The sequence below is a fragment of the Macaca fascicularis genome, chromosome 14 (assembly GCF_037993035.2).
Source record: "Macaca fascicularis isolate 582-1 chromosome 14, T2T-MFA8v1.1".
Lineage (NCBI taxonomy): Eukaryota > Metazoa > Chordata > Mammalia > Primates > Cercopithecidae > Macaca > Macaca fascicularis.
In genome coordinates, this window is record NC_088388.1 from 799,041 (window position 1) to 811,383 (window position 12,343).

A 12,343-nucleotide genomic window follows, 5' to 3' on the forward strand; every position below is an offset into this window, starting at 1 on the left:
GGTGACGGTTCCTGAGCCAGTACCCAGAGGTCCTGGTGCTCCTGATGGTGCCAGGACCAGGGCCTGGCACGTGCAACTGCTGCATAGCGGCAGCTCCTGTTTCCCTGACATGGCCCAAATGGGACTGTCATCTTCCAAGCTAAGCCCCCATCAATTCCTGGGTAACTCTGGCCCAGATTATCTGGTGTTAGTTCTGCCGGCTGCAATGCAGGCACAGTCCTTAGCGAGGAGCAGAGTCTTTGGGCAGCCTGTCCTCATGCCTCTGCAGCTGTGTCCACAACTCTATGAGTGCCAGAGGCTGTCACGCACTGTGCCCCACTTAGAGGTGGTGGTCAAGGAGGGTGCTGCCCCCGCCCCTGAAACACCAAAGTGAGCAGAGTAAGCCCTGCCCAGATGCCTGGGGAAGTTGACCCTACCTGGGGGTCTCCTGCCTGGCTCCCAGCCTGTGGGCTTTGAGCTGTCTACAGGTACCCACAGCTCCCCAGGACAGTGGTGGGATGGCCTTCTTCCAGGGCCACACCAGACCTGAAGGCCAAAAGGTGCCCCCAGTCACTCTGTGAGGGGCCCAGGGAGCCTGGGTGTCCACCTGCAGTCAGGCTGTGTGGCCCAGGTGTACCTGGGCCCCCAGGAGACAACATGGGCCCTGGAGGTGATGTGGGCTGCAGCTACAGTGGTGCAGCATTGCCCGGAGTGCTCCTCACGACAGACCCCTTCATACTCCCAGCTGCTGGCACTAGTGGCTCCGAGCGCCCCATCACAACCCCTCTGGATGTGGGGACAACGGTAAGGGGCTGACTCAGCGCTCAGGAGGGACCAGAGGCAGCAACACCCCTGCCAAGGGCACTGCCAACAAACTGCAGGAAAAACTGCCCTGAGCCTCTGTACAGGGCCCAGTGCTGGGACCAGAACCTGCTGAGCCCAGCCTTGGGCCTGGCACACTGGGGGCTGAGGTCCAAGTGGTGGTCGGAGGCAGGACTGTGCTGAGGCAGCTCCCAGGCAGCAGAATGCCCAAAGGAATCTGTGGAGCCTGGATACTGCCTGCCCCTGCCATGCTGGCAGCTCCCCACCTTCCTGCAGGAGCCTGGACACGAGGTGCTCACAGGCTGCTCCCACCCGTCCTCGCCTGCCACAGCCACTCCAGCTCGGCAATTCCCCTACTGCCTCCTGCCCTCCCACCCTGACGTTTATGACCCGTCAGGAGCCCTGACACGAGGTTGTCTCAGCACCCTCAGCCTCCACCCCAGACACGAGGCTGTCTCAGTGCCCCCAGGCCACCCCAGACATGAGGTTATCTCCTGAGGAGCCTCTGGGGCTGTCTCACTGCCTACCTAATGCTCTGAAACAGAAATGAGTTACGGCAAATCTCTGATTAATAGACCCGTTCTCCCAGGATGAGTGAGAAGGCTGGAAGCTGGCGGACTCTGTCTCCTGCTGAGACACCCCTCCCCTCAGAGGGTAACGGAAGGTCAGCCCCAGCAGGGTCCTCTGCCCACTGCTCAGCAAGAAGCCCCCCAAGGCAGGGCCTGGGATTGTCCCTCAGCCAGGAACGCAGGCACCTGATCCTCCAGCAGAGCTGGGGCCTCTCAGGGGCTGTGCAGACAACAGGCTCCCCACAGTCTTGGGGACATCCTTACCCCTACTGCAGTGCCCCTCCCAGCCTCCCTCCACGCAGCTCCTTGTCCTCCTGCTGCTGCCAGGCCTCCCAGGAGGAAAGCAGACAGAGGAGCCTCTCGGATACATCCAGTGGGGGGCACGCTGAGGGGTGCTGGCTGAGGGAGTGGGATCTAGGCACCGGGATCCAGTGGGGAGCACACTGAGGGGTGCTGGCGGAGGGTGTGGGGGTCTGGGCACCAGGATCCAGTGGGGAGCACACTGAGGGGTGCTGGCGGAGGGTGTAGGGGTCTGGGCACCAGGAAACAGGACTCCAGGGCTCTTCTGGAGCCTGGGCCTGGGAGCAGTTCCAGGAAGAGCCTTGGACTGCTGCCTCCCAGCCAGTGAGTCCCTCAGAGCCTAGTGGGAGGAGCGGCGGGGCTGCAGAGGCTGGAGCCGCCCAAAGGGGCAGGACCTGTACCTGCTCCAGGCTGAGGGTCCTCTGAGCCCCTGGGCGGGAATCCTGCCCTACCCCTCATGGGCTCTGCCTCAACAATGTCCCTTCCCTCCCTCAAACTTAAGATCTGTGTGGGGACGCTGCCCCGGGTGGGCAGAGCCTGGACCTGCAGCTCCTCTGCCCACAGCAGCAATGGGATGAAAGTGCCATGGCTGCTGCAGGGGACACCATGGAGCCTGAGCTCAGGCCTGGGCTCTTAAAGCACAACCAGAACTATTTCAGGTGGCAGGGGCGGGGGAGCCGATTCCAGAACCTACGTCTCGCACAGAAGGCTGAAGGGCTGGACAGCTGCCACAGGACTCTGCTGTCCAGGCGCCCGGTGGAGACAGCGCCAGCCTCACTCGCTGCAACCAGTGGAGTGAGAGGAAGCCACCTGTCCTGAGCATGTTGAGGACGCCCCCTACCAACATCTTGGGCAGCAGTACTGCCCCCCTGCTATCTTGTAGGGCAGTCGTCCACTTTGGCAGAACAGGAAAGGTGGTTGTTTCAGGTGAGTTGGCTGGGCTGCTTGGGCAGGACCAAGGAAGAGCCATTCCTCAGGGCTGTGGCCAGTCCAGTCCAGGCGGTGGAGCACTTTCCATCACTCCCTCCAATCCTGGTCAAGTGGCCCACGGGGAGTGGGAACCCGCAAGGGTCATGGGAGGGCTGGGCTCTGATGTGGCAAAAGGAGGCGTGAGGGAGCGCTGTGGCCGCCTCCCAGTGGAGTGGACTGCTGCAGAGCCTGGGGGCCTGGGAGGCATTCCCCAGAGGCCACCATGGCAGTCCACACCATGGGTCCCGGCCATGCTCAGGGACACCCCCAGGAAGGTTCCCCCATGCTCAGTGAGGAGTTTCTGCTTGTGTCCAAGCTCAACCTGCTGTCACCATCTGGGCCATCTTTCTCTTGCCAAGCCCTCATGAATGAGGGTCCTCAAGTTCCTCTGACCACCCAAGAGAGGCATCAGGGCCGGTGCAGCAATGCGTTCAGAGCCGGCTGAGTGCCACAGGCTGCTTCCACTTTTCTGAGCAGGTGTCCATCTTTTGTGTGGCCCCATCCCCACCCCAGGCACAGGGGCTGTGGAAGGAAGGCCCTCCCCAAACCCCTGGTCTTTCCTCCAGCCTCCTACAAACACCAGGGCCAGGAGGTGGGCCCCCCACCACCACCTGTGCCCACTCACACGCGCTTCTGGCTTAGCAGCTGGTTCCAGACCTCCACCACGAAGCCATCAAAATGCTGGTTCTGAAAGAAGCAGTCACAGGTAAGGAGGGCCTGGAGGTCCAGGAGGGAGCAGTGGAAAGACAAGAAGCCCGCCACCTCGGCCCACATGGTCAGGTCGTGGCCTGGTCACTCACAAGGCAAGACCCAAGCCTGGGCTGTATACCCAGAAGTGCCTGTCTAAAGGAGGAAGTGTGGGGGTCCCAGAGGAACAGGAGTGGAAGGGCCAGTGCTCTCCTGCATCCCGCCCACCCATGTGCCTCCCCCAACTCCACCCCCGGGGCCTGGGGGCTCCCTGACCCCTGCAACCCAGACATACTGGCAGCCAGCAGGGCTGGGTCCCCTCCCAGGAGGGTAGCAGGCAGCTGGGCTTTGCCCAAGGGAAGCACCATGGCCCAGCAGACAGGTCTCCCATGCCTGGGACCTCCAGAGGAACCGTGATCAGGAAAGTGAGCAGCAGCTGGAGCCTGGCTGATGCTGCCTTCCCTGGAAGACGGGGGCCACACCAGAAGGTGCCCAAGAAAGAAGTCAGAAAAGCTGAGTGGAAGCCTCGCGGGAGGCCCAGCCAGACGGCCAGGTGGGACCTGGGGGCTATGCTCAGAGGCTGGAGCAGCACACAGGCCTCACCTTTGCCACCTGGACCACGGTCTTGCTCAGCTCCTCTATCTCATCCTCACTGTCTAAGACATTCCGGAAATCATCGTAAGTCCAGTCCTCAAACAGGAGCCGAGGCACTGCAGTGGCAACAGACACACACAGGGGCCGTGAGTGGGAGATGCTGGAGGCCCCTGCTGCTTGCTGCCTCAAAAGGGCATCCCCTTGGCCTCCAGAGGGAAGTGAGACCAGACAGTGAGGGGCAGGGAGGCCACCTGGAGCAACCACGCGTCCAGAGAGTATGTCCCAGAGCCTCACAGGCTGGGCGGGGGTGGTGGGGAAGGAGCGAGCAGACGCTGAGTCCTGATATCCTGACACCAGCTCCCCACAGGGCTCAGCATGGTAGTGGCCCCACCTTACAGGAGGGAGGCTGGGACAGACTCCAGCTGCTCCAGCTCAGACCTGTCACCCGCTTCTAGCATCCCCCAGAGTCTCTCCCTCAGCAACTCGTACTCTTAATCCACTGCCTCTGAAGTTGCCACTGGACGTGGGGACACGTGCCCCCATGCCCAGCCATGAGCTACAGGGGCACAGGTGAGCCAGGGTCAGCATCACCCTCAGGCCGAGCCCAGGGCTTGGCCCTAGCTGCCCTGATAGGACTCATCAGGTGAATGAAGGAAAAAATGGAAAGGAGAACAATGAAGGCAATGACACTAGCCAAGGAGGTGCTGGCTTTGGAGGGCCTCAGCCTGTGTGGGGAGGAGACCCCAGGACTACAGCCAGACCAAGGGCTGTGAATGCCAGGCCAGGGCCAGCCTCATCTCGGAGCAAAGTAACCTGTGCCGCGGCAGCACAGCTGGGTGATCAGGAACATGTGGAGACCCCAGCGCCCACTTGTCCACCCTCGGAGGTCGTGCCATCAGGGCCTTCACTCCTGGCCTGCCGGACTCACCTATGTGCAGGCCCTTGGCATTCTTCCTGATGGCTCGCATCCACCCTGTGGGACATGGAGGGGACAGTCAACAAAGGGACGTGCGCCCGCCGGAAGACCCAGCCTATCTGAGGAGGAAAATGTGGCAGCTGCACCATACGCGATGGGAAGGACAGGGGCGGGGAGGCAGGTGTGAGAACCCACCCCTCCCTGGCCCAGGGCTGGCCCTCCACACTCCCTTTCTGACCCCAACTCTCACCCTTCTGGCCAAGGCCCCCTCCTGACCCTGCAGAGCAGCTCTGAGCTTGCCCTCCCTGAGCTGGGACAGATAAAAGCCTGTGGCCGGCCAGGGGCACAGGCAGCTGCATCCCAGGGCCTGGGGAAGGTCAGGATTTCTCCGAGCTGAAGGATGGCCAGACCCGCCAGGCCCTGACACTGGCCGACACTCCATCACCTCCCCATGGTTCTCTCAGTGTCAGAGAAAACCACTCCTGCTCTCGAAACTCCAAAACTGGCTAACACTTCCCCTGCCATTTCTCTCTGTCCGAGACCAAATGCAAGGTGCGGCCATGTAAACTTGGGCAGATGTCATCAGGATGTGCCATCAGGAGGCAGCCTCTGCCTGAACCCCACCCTCCTCCCTGGCATTGAATGAAAATTGCTGAGAGGGACAGAGGAGGAGAGACCAATGGCCTGTGCCCTTCACGGCCCAGAGGCCGCCCGAGTCATTGTAGAGCCCGTCCTGCTCATGCTTGTGTGCGGCCCAGAAGAGAAAGGGAAGGTCCACCTCACAGCCACCTGGACCACACAGCAGAGCTGGGCACAACACTCTGAAGCACCAACCTGGCCTTGTAGAGGGTCCCACAGTGGCAACCACCTCAGAAACCCCCTCCACCAGGCCTGCCCTGCTCCACTCCCCTTCCCACTCAGGACACCAGCCCACACCATGGGCCTGCTCTCCAGGCTTGGCCACAAGGAGTGAGGGCGTGGGCCTCATGGCCATCACACTCACACACCCACTGTCTCACACTTAAACATGTCCACACTCACAGTCACATTTAACACTCACAATCTCTTCTCTCCCACATCATCAGTCTCACACACACTCACATTTAAATCACACACACTCCCATACAGAGACACCCACAAAGAGAGACATACCCACTTACACACACACCCCTGCTCTCACACTCACACTCTTTTCAGCCTGTGGGGCAAGCACAGTCAAGCAGGAAGGATGAGAACCTTGGTCCACGTCGTGGAGGCCTGTGACCTCAAACATCTCACGGCCACGTCTCTTCAGCTGCAGCCAGACGGGCGAGATCTGTGTGAACTTGCTCCCAAAGACCTTGGTGACATCGTAGCCATGGCTGTTCCACTGGCAAAAGATGGAGACATCAGACGGAGGACGGGTGAGTGAGCGCCTGCCTCACCATGGTGCTGTCATTCTGGCGGCTCTGGACATACCCAGGGCTGGCCAGTGTAGACAGATCTCAGCCTGGACTGACATCAGCTCCTGGCCTGGGGTATCCTTCTCCCACTCTGGACTGCCACTCACAGCCTGGGACCCAGGCCACGACATCCCTTTCACCAAAAGTGACCGGTGCTTGTCTCAAGCCCTGCCCAGAGCTAGTGCACACCACTGCTGCAGGCTGGCAGCTGGGAACAGCAAGAGACGAGGACGCTGGGTGTGAGAACCCACCCCTCCCTGGCTCAGGGTTGGCTCTGCACACCCACTTCCTGACCCCAGACAACCTGAGAGCCCACCGTGGGATTCAGGGGGAACCCACAGAGGTCACCACACCACAGCAAGCCACTGGAGAGACCCCCAAGGCCTTATACTCTGCCATCTCCAGAATGGCACCTCTCCCACTGCAGCTTCACAGCAGTGACAGCCCCAGGAGATCAGAACACAGACCCCCATCACTGACTGGCCAGAAGAGGCCATCGCGGTGCCAGGGCAGCCCGCCTGAGCCTCAGGACCTCCCTCTGCACTGTGAGGGCCCCAACTTACTGGAGTGACATAGCCCAGTACATCTCCAGCAAAGTGTCTGTCCCGGGCCTTTGCTGAGCAGTAGCTGCGATGCTCAAGAACCACGCTCTCAGCTTTGAGATCCGTCACCACCAAACCCCGGTCTTGAACTGGCTTATCTGAAAACTGACTCTGAAATAAAAGGAATGAGAGAAAGCCATCAGTCATCTGTCCTCAGTGTAGAACACAAAACCCCACCCAGCAAACCCTTTCCATTCAGCCAGCAGCCGAGTCTCTGGATCAACACAGTGCTGCTGACCTGGAGACCCTGTACGTAGAGGATCGAGACCACAGCAGGCAATTCAATTCAGAAGGGCTCTGGCTGTCAACAGACACTGGCCGACTGTACAGGGCCTTTCCCACCCTTGCTCTGGGCTGGAAGGCAGGCAGGCAGCCAGACAGCTATGGTGGCTTCCTCCTTGCATGTGAGGGTGGATAGTCTTGCACCAGCTCTGACCACTTTATACCCATCCGGGCACTCCAGGGCCACACACTTTGCTGGACAATAACATGCCAGGTGGGCTGGGTGCGGTGGCTCACACCTGTAATCCCAGAACTTTGGGAGGCTGAGGCAGGTGGATCACCTGAGGTCAGGAGTTGGAGACCAGTCTGGTCAACATGGTGAAACTCCATCTCTACTAAATATGCAAAAATTAGCCAGGCATGGTGGCAGGCGCCTGTAATCCCAGCTACTCGGGAGGCTGAGGCAGGAGAATCGCTTGAACCTGGGTGGCAGAGGTTGCAGTGAGCCAAGATCACGCCACTGCACTCCAGCCTGGGCAACAAGAGCGAAACTTCATCTCAAAAAAAAAAAAAAAAAAGAACATGCCAGGCACACGCCACCATGCTGGCCAACCACTGCCTGCCACCGCCCCCACCAATGCAACCCTGCTGGCCAACCACCGCCGGCCACCACCCCCACCAATGCAACCCTGCTGGCCAACCACCACCTGCCACCGCCCCCACCAATGCAACCCTGCTGGCCAACCACCGCCGGCCACCACCCCCACCAATGCAACCCTGCTGGCCAACCACCGCCTGCCACCGCCCCCACCAATGCAACCCTGCTGGCCAACCACCGCCGGCCACCGCTCCCACCAATGAGAGTCTTTTCCTGCCATGTCACACCTCCCCCTACTCCACCTCTGCTCCCGGAAACCCTCCATCCAGTTATCAACTCGTCTCTTCTGTCCACACTCTGCGGCCTGGCTCAGCCTCCTCTTGACCTCGCCCCAAGGGGCTCCGTGAGAGAGAGATTTCCACTGCATAGTTTATTTGCCCCTAGACAGCACAGAGAGCATCTGCCAATCCAGGACTAGGTCACAGGAACCGTCCTGTGGCAAAGTCTAGCCAGCGGCATGGGGACTGCTAGGACTGAAGGGTGGTTCTATGAGTTTACACCCTTGAACGTGCAATCCCAGGGCCATCCCAGGGGAACGCCCCAAAAAGCATGAGGCAAACACAGCTCAAGGCCATGACAAAGACAGCAAGATGAAGGTGCAGGTGATACAAGCAAGAGGTGGAAGATGGAAACTGGCAACTGGCACATAAAACAAGCTCCATGTGGGGTGAGTGGGGAGGCACCCTACCCTCAAAACTTGGCTCCAGAGGCTGCTCACTCAGAGGCACTGACTGGCCAGAGCCCCAGAACCACGCAGGCCGCCCACCAGCTGCGGGCTCATCAGGTGCCTTTGTGAGGAGCCAAGCCCCTCGAGCCTCCTGGCTCACAGGTCCCAGTGGACAGACAGGAGAAGAGGATGATGGATCAGCCCTCAGCCAGGACAGTCGCCTCAAGTCCCCAGGCCACCCCTACCTTCTCCAGCAGCGTCTTTGAGGCGGCTTTTTTGGCATCTGACTTTGACAGCGTAGTGTGAACAGGGCTGCAGGCCAGAGCAAGCCAGAGGAGGTTGAAGAGTGTCCGCATGGTAGGTATGTCACAGGAGGGTCCAACCTCGGGGTCCAGAGGGCTGCAGGGAGAACAGAGCACATTCAAACAACCAGTAGAGAGAGGCAGCACATGGGCAACCCCTCTGCTGAGGGGGCCACTTTCTCCTAACAGGGCCTGGGTCCTCATGGCACTGGGCGAGGCCTTGGCCACTGGGACAGAGCCCTGCCCTGGACCAGCCCTGGTGGCCAGAGTCCATTCTCCAGTACTCCTGGGCCTCCTGACTGAGCCACCAGTTCCTCCCAGACACCCAGAAAAGAGCTTCCTCACCATCAGCCACAGAGCCCTACTCTCACAGTCCAAGGCCGCCCTGACCACCACTAGCCATCTAGGAGAGCATGGGTCCCCACCTCCTCCTTCAAATCCAAAGAAAGCCAAACCATGGTAGGGCTTAAGTGTAAAATAATGAAGTCACAAGCTGGGCCATGTGGTGGCTCACACCTGTAATTCCAACACTTTGGCAGACTGAAGTGGGAAGATAACTTGAGCCCAGGAGTTCGAGACCAGCCTGGGCAACATAGTGAGATCCTACAAAAATTAAATATTTGGGCCGGGTGCAGTGGCTCACACCTGTAATCCTAACACTTTGGGAGGCTGAGGCAGGCGGATCACCTGAGGTCAGGAATTCGTGATCAGCCTAACCAACATGGTGAAACCCCATCTCTACTAAAAACACAAAAATTAGCTGGGTGTGGTGGTGTGCACCTGTAGTCCCAGCTACTCAGGAGGCTGAGGCAAGAGAATTGCTTGAACCCAGGAGGCAGAGGTTGCAGTGAGCCGAGATCGCACCACTGCCCTCCAGCCTGGGGACAGAGCAAGACTCCATCTCAGAAAAAAAAAAAAAGAACAAAAATCGTAGACTCAGAGAAGCCTATGATAATGACGACGATGGTGGTGATGCCACATAAGTACTAAGATAAAATATAGGTACCCATTTATGCAATCTCAGGGTAGAGAAGGCTTTTCCAGCTCTATGAGCACTGGGAGAGATAAGGAAAGAAAACACCACTAAAGTAGAACTACATACAAATGTAAGACTTTCATTCAGGAAATAAAGAAGGAAATGTGAAGACAAATAATAAACCAAAAAATATTTGGAACATACTTGACAATAGTTTTCTACCCATAATCTATTCATAACATGCAAATAAATCTCACAAATCAAGAAAAGACACTTGAATAAAAAATGTCCTGGCTGGGCGCGATGACTCATACCTGTAATCCCAGCACTTTGGGACGCCAGGCGGGCGGATCATGAGGTCAGGAGATCGGGGCCATCCTGGCCAACAAGGTGAAACCCTGTCTCTACTAAGATACAAAAAATTAGCCGGGTGTGGTGGTGCATGCCTGTAGTCCGAGCTACTCAGGAAGCTGAGGCAGGGGAATCACTTGAACCTGGGAGGAGGAGGTTGCAGTGAGCCGAGATTGCGCTACTGCACTCCAGGGTAGTGACATAGCAAGACTCCAACTGAAAAAAAAAAAAAAGTCCCACAGCCGGGCGCAGTGGCTCACACCTGTAATCCTAGCATTTTGGGAGACTGAGGTGGGCGGATCACCTGAGGTCGGGAGGTGGAGACCAGCGTGGCCAATGTGGTGAAACCTCGTCTCTATTAAAATACAAAAATTAGCCAGGCGTGGTGGCGGGCACCGCAATCCCAGCTACCCAGGAGACTGAAGCAAGAGAATTCTTGAACCTGGGAGGCGGAGGTTGTGGTGAGCCAAGATCTTGCCACTGCACTCCAGCCTGGGCGACAGAGTGCAACTCCATCCCCCCAAAAAAATGTCTCACTATAAAAATATCAGATGAAGCCGGGCGTGGTGGCTCAAGCCTGTAATCCCAGCACTTTGGGAGGCTGAGACGGGCGGATCACGAGGTCAGGAGATCGAGACCATCCTGGCTAACACGGTGAAACCCCGTCTCTATTAAAAAATACAAAAAATTAGCCAGGTGAGGTGGCGGGTACCTGTAGTCCCAGCTACTCGGGAGGCTGAGGCAGGAGAATGGCGTAAAACCGGGAGGCGGAGCTCGCAGTGAACTGAGATCCGGCCACTGCACTCCAGCCTGGGCTACAGAGCGAGACTCTATCTCAAAAAAAAGAAAAAAGAAAAAAAAATCAGATGAAAAGAGGTATAACACAGAGACACCCAGAGCCCCAGAAATGAGCAGCTTAGCCTGATTAGCGACAAAGAACCGAACAAACCCTGAAATAAGACGGCATCTCCACCCGCTCTATGAAGAAGTGAAAACAATGATGCTATCACAGGACCTGGACAACAGTGACTCTGCTGAGCTGTTAGTGGAAATTCAAGTTGAAAAAGCTTTTTTTATAACAATCTGGTCATGAATATACTTTGCAACATGCATTTCCTTTTTCACTTATTTTTGTTATTTTGTTTTTTCTTTTTCCAACATGCATTTCCTTTCTTTCACAAATTCCACATTGGGGGAATTTCTTTTTCTTTTTTTTCTTTTGAGATGGAGTCTTGCTCTGTCTTCCAGGCTGGAGTGCAGTGGCACGATCTCGGCTCACTGCAACCTCCGTGTCCTAGGTTCAAGTGATTCTCATACCTCAGCCTCCTGAGTAGCTGGGATTACAGGCGTGTGCCACCACATCTGGCTAGTTTTTATATTTTTAGTAGAGATGGGGTTTCGCCTTGTTGGCCAGGCTGGTCTCAAGCTCCTGGCCTCCAGTGATCCGCCTGCCTCCCAAAATGAGCCACCATCCCCAGCCATGGGGGATTTTCCACGTATGTAGAAAACATGAGGATGTTCATGGACGTGGCTCTCCCAGATGCTGGAACACAGACAGGCATGGCCATGCTCGTGATGTGCCAGTCAATGAAGATGCTACAAAGCAGCACTTACACAGTGCAGTCCCACAGAGAAAGCATGTAGGGAGGGGTGCTAAAAATCAAATGATGTGCCCTTAAGGTGGAAGCTTAAGAAACAAAACAAAAAAGTAGCCCAGGAGCGGGGGCTCATGCTCCACTTTGGGAGGCGAAGGCGAGTGGATCCCCTGAGGTCGGGAGTTCGAGACCAGCCTGACCAACATGGAGAAACCCCGTCTCTACTAAAAATACAAAATTAGCTGGGTGTGGTGGTGCATGCCTGTAATCCCAGCTACTCAGGAGGCTGAGACAGGATAATCACTTGAACCCAGGAGGCGGCCGGGCGCGGTGGCTCAAGCCTGTAATCCCAGCACTTTGGGAGGCCGAGATGGGCGGATCACGAGGTCAGGAGATCGAGACCATCCCAACATAGGCTAACATGGTGAAACCCCGTCTCCACTAAAAAATACAAAAAACTAGCCGGGCGAGATGGCGGGCGCCTGTAGTCCCAGCTACTCGGGAGGCTGAGGCAGGAGAATGGCGTGAACCCAGGAGGCGGAGCTTGCAGTGAGCTGAGATCCGGCCACTGCACTCCAGCCTGGGCGACAGAGCGAGGCTCCGTCTCAAAAAAAAGAAAAAAGAAAAAAAAAAAATTGAACCCAGGAGGCAGAGGTTGCGGTGAGCCGAGATCGCGCAACGGCACTCGAGTC

The 12,343-nt window shown here is 57.4% G+C and overlaps 1 protein-coding gene across 14 annotated transcripts in view; it reads right to left on the reverse strand.

The window, feature by feature from the left end:
* The window catches only part of CHID1 (chitinase domain containing 1), a 42,445-nt gene that overhangs the window by 25,885 nt on the left and 4,217 nt on the right, over nt 1-12,343 (reverse strand). For 8 of the 14 annotated variants that reach the window (XR_012422872.1, XR_012422874.1, XR_012422871.1 and 5 more), the window contains 6 exons: nt 8,673-8,826; nt 6,842-6,991; nt 6,073-6,205; nt 4,849-4,893; nt 3,930-4,036; nt 3,265-3,326 (listed from right to left, as the gene is read on the reverse strand). Coding sequence is in view for 10 of the 14 variants with exons in the window: in XM_015434246.2 (XP_015289732.1) it covers nt 3,265-3,326; nt 3,930-4,036; nt 4,849-4,893; nt 6,073-6,205; nt 6,842-6,991; nt 8,673-8,826 (651 nt within the window). In the remaining 4 variants the exon portion in view is untranslated. Of the gene's footprint in view, nt 1-3,264; nt 3,327-3,929; nt 4,037-4,848; nt 4,894-6,022; nt 6,206-6,841; nt 6,992-8,672; nt 8,827-10,019; nt 10,113-12,343 lie in introns of all 14 variants that reach the window. The other 6 variants (XR_012422873.1, XM_065529323.1, XM_074012744.1 and 3 more) reach the window with 3 other exon arrangements.